This window comes from Amphiura filiformis, chromosome 1, assembly GCF_039555335.1.
Source record: "Amphiura filiformis chromosome 1, Afil_fr2py, whole genome shotgun sequence".
NCBI lineage: Eukaryota > Metazoa > Echinodermata > Ophiuroidea > Amphilepidida > Amphiuridae > Amphiura > Amphiura filiformis.
The window spans coordinates 45,322,687-45,346,511 of NC_092628.1; the positions used below are offsets into that span (position 1 = coordinate 45,322,687).

Below are 23,825 nucleotides of genomic sequence, written 5' to 3' on the forward strand. Positions count from 1 at the left end.
TTCTTGCATATAAACATCTTGCACATAATCTGGCCCGAAAACATGTTTACATTTTGTTTTACAAACCCTCACTAACCAGTCTATTGTTCACAAGTTTCCTGGTAACAGGCGCGTTTATGGACCTCAGCCATTCTGTTCGCAGCCGAGATGCAGGCTTCGTGCGGCCATTGCGGCAAAGTCTCAGGAGAGATCGGTCTTCCCTGACGGTTGTCTTTCGAGGTCGACCTGACCTTGGTTTAGGTGTAGTAGTTCCGGTCTCTCGACGTCTCTTCACAATTTTAGAAACTGCACCTTGTGTAATTCCTAAAGCAGTATCAATATCCTTCTGTTTGTAGCCGCGAATACGTAAGTGAATGACACGGGCGTATAAATCTGCGCTCAACTCGCACCCAATGATCAGAAATATCGTATACAACAGACAGATGCAACAAAGTAAAGCTGGTTTCTTCACACAATAATGCAAAAGCCAATGTAACCTTATGAATCATATCGCTGAATTAACTGCGAAAAGAATGCCCGATGGATCAGTGGTCAGGCATAAGATGCCATTGTGCTACATTACGTAATGTGTGATATGGAATGGTCCCGGGAATGGTACCTAAAACTTTGCCAGACACCCGTGATCCATTTTGCATGGCTGACGGGTCATTGCTGGTAAGAAATCAGCACTTAAAAACAGGGCTATGCAAAAAATAAAAATATTCCGAACTTGCCTCAAATGTATGTATAATTGCTTAAATATCACAAACAATAAATTGTTCAGATTCTGGCAGATCGCTTCGTATATTGTAGCGGTTGAGACACTGGAGTATGAATCATTAGGTGGTACTACGTGGTTGTGGGTAGAACCCCAATGGATAGTACATTTTCTTGCCATACTTACTTACTTACTTCATTATATTTTTAAAGTATTAATTGAATGAAAATCAAGTACAATCTTAGTGTGTCGGGTTGTGTGTAAGGGGTCACAGTTCATGGACTTACCGAAGCTTAACTAATTTTAGTTGCGCGCCGATAACTCAACAAAATGGAGTGCTATGATTATGAACTTTAGACTCCGAAAACCTACACCGAGCAGTTTACTACACGGTGAAATGGGAACGCACTTTTTCTGACGATTTTTCAACCATTATTTTGTTCAACAATTTAGAAGAACAACTTCTCATATACACTTGTAGTTGATAATAGTGTGTTTCGCAAGACTCAACTGAAAAGCTTGGAAATGCAATGGCGAGGGTATAATGCCTATTTAGTAGACGCTACAAAATAAAGTCAACATTGGTTTTCAAAAGACGTAAACTATTGTATTCATTACAGTCATACACCTGTAGAGCTAGTTGATTAATATAAGAATGACTGTTTCCACCTTAGGAATAGTGTATATTGCCATAGCCTGTGTGGTGTTAGTTGCGATATTGGCCGTTGCGTGTTTTGCAATATATCTTCATTTCTTTGTACATCGGAAATACAGGCATATACCTGGTCCACCAAGGGATAGGTAAGTCTTCAACATTAATAATATTTAGAGAATAAAGGCATTGGTTTTAGCTTCTGTCGTGCATGTAACGTCTCATAAAACACGTGCGACACTATTTTACGCCAAAAATAATTACTTATAATCATTCTAATTTGCAAACACTTCAATTCAAATAAAAATATAAAGTATACCAAATTGTAATCAAATTAAATCCTATCCTACATTTTACAAGGAATTCCCTAGGGCTTATAATCGATCAGTCCCGTTGTTGCTGTGCGCCTCCGATTGGTTCAAATAACACTAACGAGTATCTCGTCGACGCGCACGCGCTGAAACATGTTATATCGTGTCATATCACACGGCTACGAACCAATAAGATTGCAGGAACTTTCTCAAGTGTTTAAAAAATCCCAATAAACACACAATCACATGTAAATAATTTACAATTCTTTTATACAATACAATAATTAGGCAGATTCAAAGAATTTTAACCCTGGGGCAATCGCCAGAAATCTCAGCTGCCGGGATGCCATTATTAGTGCTGGATGAAAAAAAAACCCGGATGAGCTTCTTTGAGACAATATTTGAACCAAAAAACAAACAAATTTATTTACATGCGTACAATGTGTTCATTAGAAAGTTGATAGTAATTTGAATTTGAATTGAATTTGGCGTAATAACAAGTGTTAAGAAAATCGCCATAAGCTTGTATTTTGTTTTATATCTTCAAACAGCCCTGACGTTATCTAACTACTCCCAAAATTTTCTTTTAATTATCGTAGCTTCTTCCTGGGCAATCTTCCCGCTATATTTGAGTATTATGAAAATGGCAAAATGTTTGCAGACGCAATCACAGACTGGTGAGTGTTATTTTTAACAGTTCAAAAATAAGATCGATTGATTGAACTAGATTAGTATTTATATGAATAAGATAACAATAATTATGCAAATGAATGACAGAAACCAAACAACCGAGATTGCTGGACGCAACCTTTGTTTCGATAGTTGTTGAAGGTTGTCAAATGCGAATTACTTCATTGTTCTACCCAATGTTACTATTGAGTTTGACAGTCATAAAAAAGTTTCAAAAACTGGAATTGCAACTTGGATCAGACAGAAAGATCCTTATATCACCGACCCACCCTGAATGAGCATGAGCTATTCCAGTTGAAATCCATACAACCACTATGACATGAAGATATGACCTTAATCTCACGGGTGCAGATGCCAACTGGAATACCCGGCTGAAATGGCCCAATGAATGAATTAGCGATGGCAATCTTAGATAAAAACAAACAATACCAACGAAAACAGTTGATGGCACACACTGTATTCTAAATATCGTTGATGATTGGTGGAGGCTACTTAAATGAATTGCTCATGAAATCAAGGTATATAATTTGGGTCACCTCAAGTTTGGTACCGAACTACTCAACTTGACATGCTTGAGGTGAACCCAGTTATAGTACAAAGTAGCCGGTGGTATAAGATTGAGCCGCCAGGTTCTTTGAAATTTAAATGGAAATATATCACGCTAGTATTTCTTCTTTTAATCTGAACTATCAAGCTCGTCGGGTTTTTTTTTCCAGGACTGCCGAATATGGCCCAATCATCGTCGTTTACCTGATGAATCAAGTTATGATAGCAGCCAACTCACCGGAAGCAATCAAGGTATATAGAGTATATGGTACTTGAGACTACCGGTAACCATTGAAATAGAAGATAAGATTCCATGCATTAAGCTGGATTAGGACTGGCCGGATTTGCCTTTTGGGGGCCCTTGGTCAGGCCAAAATTTGGAGGCCCCAAATGCATGTGCACTCAATCAAGTGGCCAAAATAGTGAGAAAAATAGAGATGACCCCTCCCCTACGCTATATTTGTATGCGTCATGTGCCTATCAATAGACCCCAGTGGCGTAACTTTGGGCCAGGGTACTCGGGGGGAGGGGTGAAAGTAGATCGGGTGCCCCCTTACCAAAGCTAAGGTGTTGCATGGTGCAGAGCAAGTCAATATTATTTTGGTATTGAAAGCCATATACCCAATAACTTACAAATGGTAAGGAATGTTTCATCTTCTCCAATCACGGAAAACGGACAAAATTTACGGGAAAAGAGTAAACACAGAAAATAGCATTTCTGGTACTTAAAAAATCAATAAATTACAACTGAAAAATACGAAAATAAAATAAAATGAAGCAAAAGTTATCTATAAAAACTAGATACTTCTTAGGTCTTAGATATTTAAATGAATCTCTTCTCCTTGATTGACTGATATCGTTGTTTACATTTCGTCATTGCCAAGTTTAAGATTAAGACTGTAAAGCGACTGATTTTGTTTTGACGACGTTGACCAAGTCCACCGAGCCGGTAAAAACAAACCAACAGGCAAATTGTGCCCAAAAAAGACGGAATCAGTAGTCGAGAAGTACGCGTACGGTTCCAACGTATTGATGAAGATACTCTGTAAGCATTATGCAGTGCATGAAGTGAAAACACGAATGAAAGCTATTTGTGTACTTTGTAATACTTTAGTATTGGCATTGCATCAAACCTTTTTTATAACGAAGTTCTAATTGATTATCGTCTGTAATATGTTCGACATTGTTTTATTATTTTTTTATAGGAGTTCGTTATTTCTAGCGCACACCCTAAATCCAAGGACACATATCAGGTTATTGCTGGATATATATACGGACAGCGACTGATGGGGAGAAGCTTAGTAACAGAAATTGATCATGAAGTATGGATGAGGAAAAGAGCAATATGTGATCCGGCATTCCACAGAAAGTGAGTTGTCGATTTCATTTTTCAGGTAGAAGACTAACTAATTGGAGAAAGCGAAAGATATGACGCACTCGTTTAGCTGCCGGCAACATTTTAAGGTTCCCCACATAGGTCCATGGTATAAATATCAGGGATCATTGCACCAATGTCACAGATTGTAACGGTACGGAAGAAAAGTATTCCGAAATTTGGTTTATTAGAATTTAAGATTCCGATATCTCATCTTCGGTTACCCTAGTAGTACTTAGGTACCTAGTACCTGATGACTTCGATTCCCAAGTCAGTCTCGAGCACTTTTTTCGGGTATATGATTTAGTCTATCAACAAAATTTCTTCGCAGGTCTCTTCGCAGTTCTATGAACCAATTCAATAGTAGCGGTGATCTTTTGGTGCAGAAGTTGTCTACGATGGCTGATGGTAAAACAGAAGTTGTGCTTCTTGATCAGCTTTACAGAGTTACTTTAGACATCATTGCCAAGGTATCTGTTTACACGTACTTAAAAAAATGTTACCCATAAATATGCAGTTCTCATAGGGCCTGCACTTTGGCTTCACATTTGAAAGGGGCGTGAATTCATTTTTGGATACGCCCTATTATAATTAGGTAATCCTCACACACATTCCCTATATGTATATACATGTACCACATGTAGTAAATCTATCTGCTTTATCTGTATTGTGACGTTCTTAAGCAAATAGTTAAACACGATTTCATCAAACATTATAACAATAGCTCTTTTACAGTGTGCAATCATCCCGGGCAATAATTGGGCAATAATAGAGGATGTGCGTGAAATTATTGATTGGCTCCATACAAAGGATTTGAACCGGTGTCCTTCACCGTAATCATGGCGCAATGCAGTGCATTTAATCAAACGTTGTCGTCAACCTATTTGATCGTATAGTGCATTTGTTATGTGTGTGTGACGAGCTGTCGCGGTAGATTGCAATAGCTTGTAATCATGGTTTTGTTGAATGAATTTGAGTACTCCGCCATATTTACAGTATGATACGTCATAATCTAGGTGATTATTTGCATTGGATGTCTTGAATACGCTGGCGAAGTTGTGTAATAATCGGATTAATGCTATAACAGAAGATGAATACAAGGTTTGAATATATCGCGTTGCAAAGCCCCATTCAGTGATCCCAGCGAAAGTGAAAAAAAAATCAAATTGTTACTTTTATCAATTTTTTTAATGAAAAAAATGGGCAAAAAACCCAAGAAAACGGCAGTATCGACGAAGTTGAAGCCCCATTGAAATACATGTAGCTAATTTATATATAGGCCTATTGTCAGTATATAAATTACAGATTCACGTAAATGCATTATTTTTGTCTTAAATAGGCCTACTCGGCTTTCGGCTGAACCACTAGCAGAAGATACCAAATTGATGTTTTATGACCTTTGAAATTCTTTTGTTGCGAGTGACATGGTCAGTTCAATTCACGCCGAGTGTCCTTGACAGGTTTGACTCTGCTTCAGTGGTCATGAAAGAATTCAAAAGATAACCTCTGCCCCACCAATCCCAAGCAATTGTCTGAAACTGCTCTTCGGATGATGTATCATAAGAACTCAGTCGTCAAATGATGATAGTCATATAATGACCAAAAGATTATTACTGACTATATCATTGAAGACTGAGTACAAAATCTGAATTTTGATGATTTTTACGATCACTGAATGGGCCGTTAGTACCCTCCTCTCCTTACCCTGGCAATATGAATCAAAGAAAAATAAAGAAAAAATTAAATAAAACAAGAAAAAAAGTCAAAGAAAAGAAACAATAAAAGAAAAACAAATATGAAAAGTTCGAACAATATTTGGTTTATAAAATTAATGTGACCGTGATGAGGCTCGAACTCACCACCTTCCGATTTAAAATTCGAAGCGCTCGTGTACCAAATTCTGATGCCTTACCAAGTGAGCTGTGCTCCTGAGATATAAAATAAAAATAAAATAATACACTGTATACCTGCTTGTGTCGGTAATTGATTTGCTCTAATTCCATAATGGTACAGTGCAACAGAGCAAAAATGCCCAAAATTTAAAAGCTATATAATTTATGAACAATATACACTACACATAAAAATACTAATACAAGGGAATTTCAACATAAGAATCCAAACAATTAAGTACCAACATGCACAGCTTTGTCCTTATATCACATTTGGGTTTTTAACAAAATGTTATCAAACCTCTACTGTGATTGGCAGCTGCACAAGGCATCTCTTTGATAGCTGATAATGGCCATCCATTCAGCAAGTGGCTACTAACTGACCTTGACAGGCTTGAATGAGCACTGTCATCTGCTACAAAACCATCACACTCTAGGACCTGGTCACTCCATGATCCAACAGAGAGCACAGTACTTTGACAATGGAGTGAAATTATTGATTAAAAGTACAGCTCCTATGCGTGTATAGCAAAAAATTGGAATAGAATGTTTGGAATCATGTAACTAAAATACTATTAAAATGCATTCTGCAAAATGTGCTCTGACCAATATATAAAGCATTTCATTAGCTTTAATTTGACATATTGTTTGACATGTTTGGAATTATGGTAAATCATTAAATAAAATATTTATTAATTAATCAATTATGTCAATTAATTAAAAATTTAATGCAAATATACATATTTTCTCTGACAGAATTGTAGGATTTGACAAGAGCCATCTTTCTTGTAAGTTTGATTCTTATAACATACCGGTATCGTATTGCGTCCCCAGTTATAGTTGCAGAAAAAATACGCGTGCAGGACACACATACGCACACACCCCCACACACCCAGAGGATCGTACCGTTTTACAATCATATAACATTCATTGGCGCTAGTAGTAGTAAATTCCAATTTTCTTTGCTTTACCTCACTTGTTCTGCTCAAAATTAAAAGGGGAAATATCTGACAGTAAAAGCATTTTTATGGAAATTATGTTTAACTATTTGCTTAAACAGCACAAAACAGATAAAGCAGACAAATTTACTATACATAAGCCTATACATGTATGGTATGCCAGGGACTGTTTAAGAATATATCATTTACTTCGAGGACTGTTATATATCAAAAATGTGAAAAATATCAAATTTTAATTATTTGTCATAAAATTTGTATTATATCGTGAATTTCAAACAATGAAATTATTTGATATCAGAAAGACATTCTTCGTATTTATAATGCAATTCGATATGTCTGATGTGCTCTCGTGTCCCAGAAAAAATACTATCGAAACGCTCAAAACGCTCATTCCAGATCCCTTAATTTGGTTAATTTTCTTTGTCTTTTTTTTTCCTTTTCTTGTTTTATTTATTTTTCTTTGATTTATATTGCCAGGGGAAGGAGAAGAGGGAACTAAAGGCCCATTCAGTGATTTTTTTGATTTTTTTTTCATCCCGACGATCGTAAAAATCATCAAAATTCAGATTTTGGATATTAGACTGCGGAACTCAGTCTTCAATGATAGTCAGTAATTTTTATATTTTGGACATTATTATGACTATCATTTGAGGACTGAGTTCTTATGATCCGAGGAGCAGTTTCAGACAATTGCTTGTGATTATTGGGACAGAGGTTATCTTTTGAATTCTTTCATGACCACACAAGCATAGTCAAACCTGTCAAGGACACTCGGCGTGAATTGAAAGACCATGTCACTCGCCACAAAAGAATGTCAAAGGTCATAAAACACCAATTTGGTGTCTTCTGCTATCTAAAGGCGTATGGCTGATTTTGTACCTTTCGTCATTGTCTGTCATAGATGTGCTAACATAGCTTGCCAGTGCAGTGGTTCAGCCGAAAGCCGTTTGTCTAAGACAAAAAATAATGCATTTACGTGAGTCTGTAATTTATATACCGGTACTGACAGTATATAAATTAGCTACATGTATTTGAATGGGGCTTCAACTTCGTCAATACTGTCGTTTTCCTGTTTTGTTTTTTTGCCATTTGTTTTTCATTAAAAAAATTTATAAACGTAACAATTTGATTTTTTTTTCACTTTCGCTGGGATCACTGCATGGGACTTTGTAGCGCGGATTATTCAAAACTTGTTTTTACCTACTGCTATATAGTATTAATCCGATTATTACATAACTTTGCCAGCTTATTCAAGACATAGGTTATGTAAGGGATAAACTGTACATGGGTATAGAGGCCCTGCATGCTTTTATCGATTGGCTCCAAACGAAGGATTTGAACCGGTGTCCTTCACCGTAATCACGGCGCAGTAGCCAACAGTCCATTCAATCAAATGTTGGCAGTGTGCGAGACGAACGATGTATAAATCTAGAGGTCACATCATCACTTATCATGCTTATTGTTGTCCAATGCATATACTGTGTGTATTGTTCCCGGGATTGTCAATGCAGTCAAGCAAACAGGTATTATATTTTGAAAAGGCCGCTATAGTATATTCACAGGGGTGTCTTGAATGGCCAATCATATGGGACATAATCAAATTGCAGTGACTGCTTCCTTTGTTACCACATGTCAGTCATCTTGTGATTATTGGACCATGTAAACCTGCAAAAAACGAGACAAAGTGCTGGCCCTATGCTTCATTTAATTTCTATTTAAAAACCCTGAAAGAATAAATGGAATCGAGCAACATACCTTCAGTACACCACAAATCTAAAGACATTTTGTTTCCGTGCGCTGAGCATGTCAGGTTTTTTTTCCAAACGTTTCAATCCGACTGCGTCTACATGTAGATCCATGGAAGTGGAAGCCTTTATATTTAGGAAATTGTTCACTTACAAAATTCTACATTTGGTCATTCAAACGGCTATATCTTGGTAAGAAACATATATAATAAGAATCAATTATACCTTTAATAGCATGCAGCATAGGTAATTAATTACCAATTAATAATGATCAATTGCTGCATATAGACCCCCACCCCCTGTGTGACGAGGTTGTTGACGTGCTTACAAACAGCGTGAACGATGTCTGCCCCCTCATTTATTATGTTTTCCCCCGCTTGCCCCCTCCCCTAAATGAAAATGTCTAGTTACGCCACTGCGTAAATGTCATTATGATGGGGTGCAAACTGTTTGAAGACTGACCCTGTTTGATATATTTTCACATTTTCAGATTGGGTTTGGACTGGATCTTAATGTTCTTTTTCAAGAAAAGTCTAAATTCAACGAAGCCGTTGTGACTGTGCTAGAAGCAATTGCTTATAATTCTAAAAATCCATTGGATAAGGTAAGGCCAAAGTGATCCAGGGCTTCTTACAAAACAATGTCGAGCAGCAGTTCATTTTTATCAGGTTAATTTTCCTTAAATTATGAAAAATGTTGTTTACTTTGAGACATACTAATTATTTGCGGAACAAAGGCATATGTTTGTTTTCAAGATTACCTTTTTGGCTCAAAGGTGTTACTATTTAATTATATAAAACTTGCTATTTGTGACAAAATTTACATTATTTCATTCACGCAGTACAACCCTTCTTCCGCCATGAGAGAATATCGTCAAAAAGCACGCGATGCCAGCAAGTTGCTGCGCGAAGCAGGTCGTGAATGTGTACAAAAACGACTCCAGGCAAAGTCTAATGGAGAGACGCTACCCGATGACGTCATGACATTGATGATGGAAGCAGAGGAAAGATTTGAAGACTCGGACGGTGACGCTGATTGGACGCATATTATGGATGAGTTCGCTACGTTTTTTATTGCAGGTTTGTTTTCTTACACTATATATTTGCTTTCGTAATTGATGGTATTCCATCAGTGCAGTAATTATCCTCAACAAATTTTAAGTTGTTCCTAAGTCAGGAGATCTTAGTCAAGCAGGGAAATATAGAGGGATAAGCTTTTAAGCTTAAAACCTCTAGATGTAGCCAAGATATTTAACAAAATGATTCTCAACAGGATCAGACTTGCAGTCGACAAAGTCCTTACGAAAAAACAGAATGGTTTCCAGGACTGGTCGAACAAGAACAACATTAAGCCACATACTGGTTCTAAGGAGTGAAGGCGAAGACATGTCTGCAATAATATTTTTCATAGACTTCAGGAATGCCATAGAGGAAAAGAAAATTAAATTCCGAATCTACATGTGGAAGCTATAAGACTGCTACAGCGAGAAGATACCTAAGCAAAAATAATTTCACCAGATGGATAAACAGAGCTGTTTGATGCTGGTATACAACAAGGAGACACCTTTTCCCCATACCTCTTTGTAGTGGTATTGGATATGGATTACGTTTTGAGAAAAGCAGTCCAAGGCAGAGAAGAGCAGCTTGAATTCCAATTGGAGAAGTGTTAATGAATCGGTTCTAAAGTGATTTAGACTCTGCTGACGACATAATACTATGTATAATGTCGTGTTGTTGTGGTTTAAAGGAAGGTGACCTGATATATTTGGAAAATCAAATTCTTTAAAACTTATGTATAACATAAACTATTGTCCCTTTCAAGCATTCATGCAAAAAGATCATGTAAATGTTCATTGTAAATGTGACTAATTCTTTATGGAATTACTGACATTTAATACAGCGTAAAACTGGTAGTCTACGGTGTTTTTTATTAATGATAATCATCATGATCATGTAAAAAATTGATATCAAATGAAAGATCCTATTTTGCTCATTAACATACTAAAATAAGGAGTTCCAAGTCGGTATATTTCCGAAGATATCATCAAAAAACGGCTGAATTAGTCAAAAATGTGGTATACCATATTTGAGACTAATTCGACAGTTTTTTGACGATTTCTTCGAAAATATACCGATTTGGAATGCCTAATTTCAATATGTTAATGAGAAAATATTCACCTGATACCAAAATCTGTATTTTGATAGAGTAAAGTTGGGGATGAGGCTGTAAATCAGGTCACCCACCTTTAAGAATACCACTCATAACAAGCAAAAGGCAATAATGATTTGTTCTTTCAACTGAAAAGTTGATGACATGGTCTCGAAGTTGCACAGACTGCAAAAGATAACTTTTACTCGAGCATATACAAAAGAATCAAATTTGGTGTTTTGAAAATGTTTTGACAAGTTCACGTATTTGTTGGCAAACATTTTGGACGTACCTTATTGCAATGCCTTCTTAAACAGTGTATTTAGGTTATATATATATAAATGCGCTTTTATAAATGCGCACGGACCACCTCCGCGCTGCCATAACAGCTTATAGACAGTAAGTCTCGAAGTGACCTTCTACATAGCGAGTGGTCTTTCTATACATTTGAATGCAAAGGCGGAACAACAAGAGACTGATGTGCAGCAAAATTGTCTATTTCAACTTTATGATTATGATTGTAAACGTTTCCGTCGTTGAATATTTTTTTCGTCGTCAAATACTTTCAAAACATATTACAAATTCGGAATTGCAAAATGTTTAATAATTTTGCAATTCAATTAATACTTAAATTTGATGATATTTATCTACAGAGTTCCTATCCCTTTCTGTATATAATATAATAGTGGTCAATGCATGAGGATTTGGTCACGCTTGGTGGTCTTGGTGTGTCGTGCCCATGGGTCACGTGCACATTTATAAAAGCGCATTTATATATATAACCGAAGTACACTGTTAAACATTGTTAAATAAAGTTAATTCCACACACATCTATTTACTTCCAAGACGTTTGCATCGTTAAAGCCTAAATAAACTAGTTACACTTCCAAAGTTTGCCGTGTTAAATTTTTCAGGACAAGAATCTACTGCCAACACTCTTACATTTGCCTTCGTGCAACTACTCCAACATCCAGAAATATTGCATAGGTAAGCTTAATTCTTCATCATGGTTCATCTTGTTGCGGTTCTAGATCCGGCGTGGTTCTATCGGAACGCGATGTCCCACAGATTACCAGCACGAGCGACTGCAAAGCTGCCAGTTTTTTTGGATAAAATATGTCCTCAAATTTGATGTATGTTAAAGGTAAAGGTCTAAGAATTCTTATTTTAATAATCGTTTTATTTTGAGCCAAAGGGAAACATTTGTGATGCGATCAAGCAAAATCAGTCGGAACTCGGAAATATTAAATTTTCAGTTTCTTATAGGATAGTAAAAAGCATTTACAAAGCTGGATTTTGCAGAAAACCCCATTGAAATTGAACAAGTAGTTCCAAAGATATGACCAAGTAAAGAGTTTCCAAAACAAAAGGAAACAAAAGGAAATAGTTCCTTTGTTTGGCTATATCTCAAAAGCAATATTTCCGAGTTCCGACTGATTTTGCTTGATCGCATCACATTTGTTGCTATTGTTCTTGACGTTTTTACAACATTGAAGTACCGTGTTTTTATAAGATATCATTTTACATTCATCTCATTCAAATTAGTATTCTTTCCTTATCGAATTTCCCTCCAGATTAAGAACTGAAATAGACGCAGTAGTTGGTGACCATACAGATATAACGTTTGAGGATTTGTCAAAATTGTCCTACACTTCGGCTGTAAGTATAAAACATACTTGAACACATCAAGTTAACAACATACATCATGTATTAAGGAAAATTTTCATTGAAACAAAACCAAATAATTTACTCACTATCATGCTATTGACGGTTTCGCCTATCATGGTCGACAGGCATCATCAGAATGATGATGGGTGATCCTTATTTCCGGTTGGACGTATCCCGACTGTAGAGGGTGTATTTACAGCCAGGAGAGGATCATAGACGTGAATTAGGTAGTGGGTCCCCTCGTCTCTGTTCATGACGTGACTACCTGTGTGAACTTTGTGAATGTATCGTTTACCAATGCTTATAAACATCAAACTGTTACAGTGATTTCTTAATTTTTCACAAAAGGACGTCAAAATTATATACGATTTTTTACAATTATAAATGGCACTGGGTTTAAATAATGGTTTCGTCGGAATGCTTTACATATTTAACTAATAATTATAACATATGCTTATCCTGTGTGATATACGGTACTTTTAGTGCAAGTGTGTTTCATTAAAAAATGCTATTAAATGAAACTGGTACATTTTTCAGATAATCAAGGAAACCTTACGTATCTACCCTCCTACAATTTGTACGGTACGTGATTGTGCCTTTGATACAACTCTACATGGCATCACTATTCCAAAGGGAGCTAATGTCAGCGTAAGTTATGCCAAAGCATTTGAGCCATTCGAAACCCCTGTGAGGATGGTTTCGTACAGAAGTAATTTAGCCAAAATACACATTGCATCCTATAATAGATGGCGAATTTCTTTACCGTGTTTCCTAGATAACAAAATTTAAAACATTATTCATACTACTATTTTCGTATAACTACAGAAATATCAAGATTATTGAAACTATTCTTTCCGCATAACTACAGAATACCCCGAGCACCCTGTGCTTTAGGTTAGATGTTGGGGTTAGGGTTAGGGTTATGCCCCTCTCAGACATTCTGATGGCGGTAAGTGGCATGACATATCAGCCAACGACAAGCCTTGATTGTGCCCGTTTGTCTGCAATGCACATGCGTCAAAGCACTCAGGGGCAAGCGGCCTGACAATATGAAACCTGCTTTAGGATTGAGGCCCGGGGATTGAGGTTAGTGTTAGAGTACGGAGAGTATTCGAAAGTTATTCGCTTTTTTGATCAAAAACGCAGAAATTGTCTGCGTTTGACCCGTGTGGACCAAAAATGTTAACCTTAACTGAAAACTGATAGTTAGTAAATATCATTCATAACAAACTCCGGACAAACTATGTTTTTTCTGAATTCTTTTGACCAGAAGAATTTGTGGAATAGGTGATGACGAAGTTTAGCAATCATATAAATGTTGACAGTTGATCGAGACTTTGGCCTTGGGAATCTCGAATTATCCAAGGGTGTCAATCGGGCACCCTGTATTATATTCTTCTACATGCCAAAAACTATCATTGAAAGGACTAAAACATCAGTCACACACGACTCTACTACATACAAAGGAGTTTGTTTGGTCATATCTAAATTACTTGACTGAGAGATAATGGATTACAGAACCAAGTACGATCTTCCAAAGATTCAAAGGTGTCTTTTTCCTGTAATACAATGTCTTTGATTTACGGTATTTCATTACAGCTGTTTCCGTATGTAACAGGACGTCTAGAGAGTAACTTCAAAGACCCGTTAGTATTCGAACCAGACAGATTCCTTCACCAACAAGAAATGTAAGTCGTTATCGTTTTATGTTAACAACATTAAAAGTGTTATAAGCGCTGCTCAAATCTCGAATGTTACTAATACGGCCAAATCTGAAGTTGAGAGCCAATAAACCAGATTTTTCCATTTACCATTTTTATACCTCTTGGTAATCTATTTGCAGACCGCCAAATACATACTTTCCGTTTTCTGTTGGACCACGATCCTGCATTGGAAAACAGTTCGCAATGGTGAGTTGCCATATTTTGAAGTTCGAGAAATGCACGAATAAACGGTTTTTCAGTAACAGCTTGAGAGGACGTCGACTCATGACTGGAAGGTTTGGATTCGAACCCCAGTGGTACCATTGTTCCGTACACATTAGGGCGGGTCATAAATAGGGAAGGTGTTTATTTCAAATCGGCCATAGCCAAAAGGTGTTCCACTTGACCCCACTTGAACAAATATGCAATTAAAAAAAAAAAATTGAAGTGGGTCTTCAGACCCCACCACCACCCTTATTCCCCTATATTGAAATATGCACATTTTGTCAGATATTCAAAGAACAGATACATAATGAGAGGACATGTTGCTTCAAAACGTACATTTTATCCATCCAGAAGCACTTTTCAAACACAAATTAATCATCTACTATAGAAAATGTTCGATATACAATACTTTTCTCTGGATTTCATAACACTTTGTATGCTAAGATGTCCATTATTCACCAATATCGCATAAATATTACACATACAAAATTGGGTAACTTCTAATAACATAGCCATGACAAAATCAGGTTGATGTATTATTACCGGACTTGCTTTTAAAGGAATTAAATGAATCTGTAGCTGTTTATATGTGACCCATCATGACAAAACCCGTCATACGTCGCCACTTTTGAAGATACATCTCAATAAACATTACATTAAAAAAAGGAATTTTGACGGGAAAATTTTATATTTTCATGGACAAAAAATTTAGCAAATATGACAAATGATATTCCACTCATATTAGCGGTTTACTGTTTACCTTTCAGGAAATCAAAAGTCTTTTCAACCATTTTTGTGTATATATATTATATTGGACCTTATAAATCATCCTTGTATATTTACCTTTCAACACGTTTAATGTGACTGGTGATGCAAATTGACACTACACTTGAAAGTCTTTCTTTGATTCAAATACTGGCATTAAGCATGTTAAGGCACGTTATCAGCGGATTTGACGAATGTAACCATCCCTTGCCTTCTGCCCATATACCTTCTCACTGGCTTCAGACACCAACTTTATCGCTCTTTCCACTGATTGTGCGTGGCATGGATATTTGGGTACATTTAGTGGGACATTTACTATATCTTTAACCTGCTCATCAGTTAGGTGCTTTGTCAGAGGTGGCTCAGTGACAGGCTCTTTGCGCAAATCTATCATTGGCACTTTCCTTAATTCCGTACAGTCTCATCTGTTGGGTAGTCTTCATCAGGAAACGTGTCTCCTACTGCTTCATCATCACTATATCCCTCTACTTCTACATGGTCAAGCTCGTCTTGTACATCTTCACCTGTGCCGTCAAAATGACCTGCAACATTGACCGCGGTGTGCTACCATTCATACTACAGTTTATGCATAAAAATATCAAACTCACTCAATAGTATCGACCATAATGTATATTCGAGCCAAATTTGGACACCATCCGGGTATTTTGCCTTCAGGTACCATGCAATATCCATAAATATACCAGTATAATGCCCTTATTTGGCAAACCATTACACAAATATTATACACAAGTGCGCTAGAAATTCGGTGTCATTTTTGGACACGGAAGACAGCTCTGCTTTTCTTTTGATGTTTACTGAGGTATGGAGAGTGTGGCCTTCAACACGTAAAATTGAGAAGGCTATTTATCATTATAAAGGGTTAGTCCCCGATACACTGTAGAGCAAGGAAATTGGTTATTTGTATAGTAAATAAACAATTAAATCACGTGATGATGTCACAGCTCATTAGATTATGTCACTCGGTCTTTTGCAACTTACTGTTATGTTTTATTGTCCCCTCAACAATATAGGATTTTTATTCTGTTTGGTCGTTACTGTACTAACATTAGACGAATAGAAATGTCAACTCTATTTAGTAAATTGTGATATAGCGAGGTGATAGCAGATACACGTGTAATAATAATTTAGTTGCCCAATTGTACAATATAATTATTTACCTGGTGTTGTCGCTGTTCGCATATTATAGTGAATAAATACAATTTACGAATTACAAACAAATTACCTTTTGCAGATTGAAGCGAAAATACTGATTGCCAAGCTCTTGAAGACTTTTGACTTTAAGCTAGTACCAGGCCAGTCATATCAAGTGGTACAGGGAGGAACCTTACGATTAATGGATGGATGCATGGTCTACGTTAACCCCCGGCATTAACCACAGAGATGCAGAATTGGGAGACGCCTTTTGTGATAATTTGAAAGAGCAGTAAACAGAGCAACTATGCTAACTTTCTAAATGATATAAGGACTGTACAGTAATTATATGTAAGGGGAAATTGCCAACATGATCCATAAAAATTGATTGGTCTCCATTTTGACATGCCAAAAATGTCTTGCCCCTTTCTTCGATGTGCCAAAAATGTATTTCCCCTCTGCGTATGCAACCCCAAATTTCAAATCTAAGTCGTATTAGGCCTATGTGGTGGTACTATGCCTTTGTGTGAGTTATCTTGAAAAAGGGAGAGCGTAGCTCAAAGAGGGAGAGCATGGATCAGAGGTTAGAATTCTCGATTCCCGGTGCATGAGGACCCGGATTCGATTTTCGAGGGTGGAAACTTGCTGGGATATTGATCTGGAAAAATAAAATCTGAATCCATTTTTTGGAAACATTTATTTCAAAACTTTAAAGATGTTGCACTTCTCTGCTTAAGGCAGGTGGATCACACTGGCTCTATATAGGTTCCTGTATCGCTGTCTACCTCCAGACCTGTGTCTTTCTTGAGTACATCGACGTAGGTAAGAGCTGTTCTCCCAGTTTCTTTCTACCATGCTTCGGTATCCAGCGGACTAGTTTGGATGCTCGTAGAGCAATGTCTTGCTTATTATCTTGTTCTTCTCTCCCTAATCTTACCACTGATTTTTGTAATGGGCTGCTTTCAGTGAACATTTAGAATAGAGGTTATCCACTTTACTCATGTGTGGTGTGACTTTTAACAAATGGCGCTGGTTCCCGTAGTATTCCTCATTCAAACCAATTCAATGCACGACCTCGGAGTTGCCGGCTTGACTTTGGCGGGCTATTTTGAAACAGTCGTGGTTGCACATGCAGGTATTTCTTTTGAAAGTCCTAAACAAGGTATATAGCAGTCGCTGATATGATAATGCAGCTTATAGAACACGGATAAACTCTATAGTTCTCAGCATACGGAAGTAGCAACCATCTAACTCGTTTTTATTCTTTGGTGTGACCATGGTGATGGTCCATGCTTCACATCCGTAGAGAAGGACCGACTCGACTGTTGCAATTCAGTAGAGTTGACCTCCAGATTTTTATAGGCTTGCTGCAAGCCCTCCAAGCTACTGCATTTTTTTTTATCTTGACGTCCTTTTCTGGACTCTCCATCCAGGCACTTACATGTATTATATAGGTACTTGAAGTTCTTCACCTCTTCCACCCGCCTCTTCCAAATCTTTACCATCTTTGGTCCTGATGCTTTACTGCCTAATGTTGTACATTCTTAGTTGGAAAAAAGGGTGCAAGTTGGAACCCCTAAGGGTTCTTGACCTTGTCCCGTATATGGAACCCTCAAGGGTTCTTCCAAGGAACCTTTACATTGGGGTTCTTTGAAGAACCCTATCAAGAAGGTGCTTCCAGGAACCTCTAAAGGGTCTCCAAAGAACCTTTGTGATAGGGTTCTCACTAAAGGTTCTTCAATTTTGTCCCCTACGGTTCTTCAAAAAACCTTCATGATAAATGTTCTTTGAAGAACCCAATCAAAAAGGTTCATAGTTGAACCTTTGGGTCCGTATGCACAAAAGAGTTAGACTGGTCTAAAGTTAGACCTGGTCTAAGTGGAATTTAATACCAAGAGCTAGAGAAAGGACATTTTCCTTTACATTTTCTTAAGTTCTTTTGTATTATTTTTGAACTTTGCATTTAAATCTTTAAAATTTGCTAGCTACTTTAGGAAGCAAATAAGAGTAAAGGTCCATTCCTGGTGGAACTAAATTCTGCTTAGACCAGGTCTAACTTTAGACCCGGTCTAACTCTTTTGTGGATACGGACCTTAAAGGTTCCTAGTTGAACATTCTTCGAGTTTGTCCCCATAATATGGAATCCTATATGGTCCTTCAAAGTCTAAACTTTGCAATTATTGTTCTCTGAAGCATGGTGATACGTACTCTAGATATTATCCTTAAAAGTATGGTCTTAGAGGTGAACGGGCATAAAATTCTATGTATTTGTTTGAAAATATATAATCTGTGGTGTTAAATAGCGTTTGTCCTGCACTAGGAACCCTATTCAAGTAAAATATGGGTTCCTTGTGGAACCATAAAGCTGTGAAGAACCTTATTTTCACTGCGAGAACCCCATTGAGACTTCTAGCGAACCTTTGCAGTTTCTTCAAGCGCACATGGTTCGTGAACGAATCCAATATCATTTTGTAGAAAAAACTTTATAATTCAAGCAAAATTAAAACATTGAAAGAAAATGAAAAGCAAAATACCCGGGGAAATACAGCATTACTCGGATACGAAACATACTTGGGTGAAATGTTACATGAACTGAATCATAATAATCAATAGTTCAAAAATAGCTGTACAAATCATCACTAGAAAATTTTCATATCGCAAATACAAACTAAACTTTGCCTGAGACCCGGATATAAACGGTGTCTGTCGTCATTCGAACGTCGTCATACAAATGTATGATCAAAGCACCGAGCAAAGAAACCTTTGGACCGTTTTCAGGTAACGCTCAGAGGGTAACGCTGATCGAGGTGTCTTTTAGCGTTGTAACGTTTTCAATTTTGTAGAAATTAATCATTTTCATTCATTTATTTCGCAAGTTCTGACACTGAAAAGATTTCATGGAACTCTAACAACTTTATATTGGTTTAAAAAATTTTTAGTACGAATTATGGTTCTTGTGATTTAAAATTTTTAAATATCAAAAAGGAATTGTCCAAACTGGTAAGCGTGGCCTTGAATGTAAATACATACCCATTACCCATCATGCATGTGTAGCACAATAAACATAAATTATCCATGTTTAAAAATAGATGGTTATAAATTGATCTTAAAACAAAACGAAACATATTGTCGGTGATATAATTATATATATCTGGTTGACCACATAAGCAAAGTCAGTGGGCCTCACTTATATACTGATCGATGTAATTTACTCTTAATAGCTACGGCAGGAAATTGATACAGCAAAGCCAAGCAGCAACGTAGCTTCGTAAAGTAAGTTCAAATGAGAAAGACCAAACGCGAAGAAGCAAAAGAAGGATTAAGTAGAAAAAATAATAAGGAAGGAGAAAAAAGGAGAAGTAGGGAGAGGGAAAACAACCTCATCGGAAACATTATCGGAATTCATTTAGTAAAATAGACAAAATTGTGCTTAGTCTATTCGGTTTTATAGTGATAATTGTTACGTTGATTTATGCGTGAGACATGTGGTTATTGATGTACATGTGTCATGCTATTTTGTCATTAATTGCAGATCCCAAAGCTGTGCAACACGAGAAACTTTGACATCATGGAAGGCAAAGGAATGGAAAGATGGGACTGATCGTATTCTAAAATGTTCCAAGTAATTGGCAACTCTCTGCCACAGCTTCTAGAACGAATACCAACTATTACTCAAGAAGAAGAAGTTCGAGATGCTTTGAAACAAACATCCGCAATCTACAAATACAACCTGCATGACAGTCATGTTCGTATCAGTTGGAGCGATCCAGTCTACCAATGCGCTTATGTATTTCTATACTTCGTGAGACACAGTAATTTAGTGTATGAAATAATGTATCTTAACTCGCACCATTTTAACTCGACCTGGAAATATCATAGCGAAATCAATGTCTGTTCCATTGGAGGTGGACCTGGAACAGATATTGCTGGTGTAGTAGCTTTTCTCGAAGACCCAGGAGTGGATATTGGTTCGGACTTGCGTTGTGTAGTATTAGATCTCTTTCCAGAGTGGGAGTCTAGCTGGGATTGTATAGCGCCAAATCTGCCATTCTCTAGATTAAACTCCGTTGACGTCAAGTACGTCCACTTCGATTTACTTCAAAAGCCATCAGGTACAAATTCGCGCAATATCGAATCTGCTGATTTGATTACATTTGTCAAATCTTTTTCAACAGTTAATACCGATTCACGTGTATGGGAAGTGTTATCAGACATCATGAAAGTCTTAAAACCGGGAGCATTTATCCTGTTCATTGATAACGCTCGAGCTGAAGAATACAATAGCCTATTTAAGGAGTTTGCACAAAGCTGGGGCTTAGACGTTCTATACGATATAACTTCTGAATTCCCCCTATCATTATGCACAACGCTAAACATGGAGAAGTACAGTAAACTATTTGACTATAAACCAATGCGAAGGTGCAGTGTTACCGTATATTTGATGCAGAAGCCGCTGCGGAATGCTCCAATGACAGTACCTTTCGGTAATTTCAACGTGTACCAGGAACTCCAACACCGACAATATGTGGCACCTCAAAATGAACGTTTCGGTCAAATTGATCTTGAAATGCATTTAGGAGATCCTATGATGGCTGCGTATAATCGTGAAGATCATATCCCTCACTCCGAAGCTGAGAAAACTGATATTTCGGAGAGAAAATCAAGCCAGAGATCACCACTAAATCCAGAAACAATACCCTGTTGTAGCAGATCATTCCAAACTCAAGATATGTTTGAAGACCATGAAGAATGTAGACTTTTGGAGAGCATAGTGCGTAGGAATACTTTGGAACACGTTGAGAGTAGTATAGCAATACCCGTAGTGTCCATTCCTTCTTCCTCGTCAACTTCATTATCTGATGCATGTACAGTAGATGGGATCTCCACATCATATGAAAAACGAAATGAAGAAAACAGAGACAAAACAGAAGAGAAGAAAACTAAGAAATCTACAACGACGAAAAAAGGAGACGACGACGACGAAAAGACGCAAAACTCGCTATAAAACGTCAATCTTGGAGTCCACACCCTGTGGTTGCGTGCACGTGGCTTTGTAACTTCTTTACGGAAAGAGCACAATGTGTCCGGTACAAAGTCGCTATTTCATCATGGATAACGCTTACCCCAAGACACCATATTCGGTCCCAATGGATTTCTTGTCATGATTAACTCGGCCCTTGTTGACACCCTATCACCCATTTCTGCTATCAAATATGTTGACGACATGACCATCATAGAATCAGTCAAGGAAAAGGAGCCTACTACCATCCATGATCAGTTGGACGCTTTCGCAAATTGGTCAAATGAGAACAACTTGAAGCTCAATCCTGAGAGGTGCGCAAATATGCCAATCTCTTTCTTAAAGCGACCGCTTAATCACATGCTCAAACTCTGTGACACCGATCTTAACCGGGTGGATGTCAACAAAATCCTTGGCATCTAAATTTCAGCAGATTCAGTGACATGGTCAACTCACATCGACCAACTGACCAACTGTTGAAGAAAGCCAACGGCAGGCCCCACGTGCTTGCACTAAAAACGTTTGACTTGCCAACTGAAGATCTTGTCACAATACGTACACGTTGGCTATGTCAGACCGCTTACAGAATACATTACACGAGGTTGCCATTCAACAGGTTCAAGTATAACCGTCAAACAACAATCCGCTATTGAGCGTGAACAAACGTGGACTTGCAAGATCATCCTGGGTAACAAGTACCGTCAGTCTCCACCTATTTACGAAAAAAGGAGACGACGACGACGACGACGAATTAAAGACGCAAAACTCGCTGAACGTCGCTTGCAAACTTCTTGACTGATATAAACGACCCCACCTTATATCATGCTTATCTGATCATGGGAGTTTAAGTAAGCGCACAAGTTTTCTTTTGAAACTACCTTCGACTTTTCATTTTCGCAGTCGCTATGTAGATAATGGAGGTGCTTGTGAAATGCAGTTTATTTTGCCGTATACTTTCTGAAACCCAATCTACTTTGAAACCCCTACAATGGGCGCTTCTAGAAAAATTTTGGCCCTCCCCCTAAAGAAGACCAATGTAAAAAATAGTGATCACGGACTTCGACTCTCATGTTCAAAAGCGTAGGGGGAGGGTGTGTGTATAGTATGTTGGTGCTAATCACTAAAGACGTTTACCCCTATTAAAAGAAGACATGGGAATATTTGATTTTCCCATGTCTCCATTTGACGGAGAGGGAGGGGGAGAGGAAGGGGCAGAGGTGTAGTGACCGCTGTGGTATTTTACGTTTTTAGGCTCCGGGTTTTAGGCCATTTTTGTCCAATGTTTCCCTTAAAAGTCTCTTCTACGATGCCCTCCTGAAAGAGACGAAACGGTACCTTGCTGACTTCAACGTATTTACAGAAAAGGCGGATCTGTTATTCAGATTGGCATCACCCCCAGGGCTATTTTAGGGGCTAAAGATATTGCACGGTGAACAAACCATTATACCCGCCATTATAATTGCAAGCTTAAGATTGTTTTAGTTACTTTTGCCTCACGCCCGGCTGCGAGTGGGCACTTGGGGATGGGTGGGGGCTCGAGGGCACGTTCCTCCTCCGGCAGTTTCTGATATTTTTGTTTAATCACACAATATTTGGTGATACATTTTTGATTTCAGTGGCGTAGATTTCATTTTGACATGGCGGTCGGCCTGGGATATGGGGATGGTCGTTTTATACAATTCATCAACCAAGTGGTGGGGGAGGCTCATACAGTATTTATCAATGGGTCTAAGCCCTTCCCTGGAAAACTATCCCTTTTCTTCAGTTTCATCTTGTATTTAATTGATCCTCAAATGTGTTTGCTTGCTCTGGTTTTGGAACATCCTTCATACATGTATGCATTATCATTTATATATAAACTCAACCCAGAAAGTATCGAAACGATTATAGATGGTCAGATATATCGGGAACTGAAATATATAGCAAGAACTTATTTAATGTACATAAAGCGCAGCTTTCTTCTGCGCATTTTGATACCTCTTTTGTTGCTCTACGATATCATTTGATCGAGTTATGGGCGCTTGAGTGGCTTCAAGTCGGATTTTGAAAGTTGCACTTTAATAGCTCCTATTCAAGCCAAATGCGTTGTAAGACATCTTGTTCAGAGCATGCGACGACGAATCCAGGCAGTGATAGACAGTGATGGTGGGCCCCGTGGTGGGCACATAAAGTATTGAGATGTCAGCAGAAAGAGTGCATGAGATAAGTCAGAGATAAGTAAAGGGTAGCAAGTATCGAAGTTGGAAGTCGAAGGAGTTAAATAAAGTAAAGTTCATGGTT

General features: G+C 37.7%; 2 protein-coding genes across 2 annotated transcripts; both read left to right on the forward strand.

Annotated features, from left to right (window-relative positions):
* Positions 1 to 1,125: 1,125 nt before the first annotated feature.
* On the forward strand, positions 1,126 to 16,766 carry LOC140160902 (cholesterol 24-hydroxylase-like). The gene is made up of 13 exons (XM_072184239.1): positions 1,126 to 1,498; positions 2,260 to 2,337; positions 3,067 to 3,148; positions 4,102 to 4,265; positions 4,603 to 4,741; positions 9,355 to 9,468; positions 9,706 to 9,943; positions 11,927 to 11,999; positions 12,587 to 12,671; positions 13,218 to 13,328; positions 14,280 to 14,368; positions 14,524 to 14,590; positions 16,626 to 16,766. The coding sequence occupies exons 1-13, from the start codon at positions 1,353 to 1,355 to the stop codon at positions 16,764 to 16,766; spliced, it is 1,527 nt and encodes a 508-aa protein (XP_072040340.1). The 5' UTR covers positions 1,126 to 1,352.
* Positions 16,767 to 20,003: 3,237 nt separating this feature from the next.
* Positions 20,004 to 22,348, forward strand: LOC140147591 (uncharacterized). Its single transcript, XM_072169373.1, has one exon. The coding sequence runs from the start codon at positions 20,139 to 20,141 to the stop codon at positions 21,528 to 21,530; it is 1,392 nt and encodes a 463-aa protein (XP_072025474.1). The 5' UTR covers positions 20,004 to 20,138; the 3' UTR covers positions 21,531 to 22,348.
* Positions 22,349 to 23,825: the final 1,477 nt, after the last annotated feature.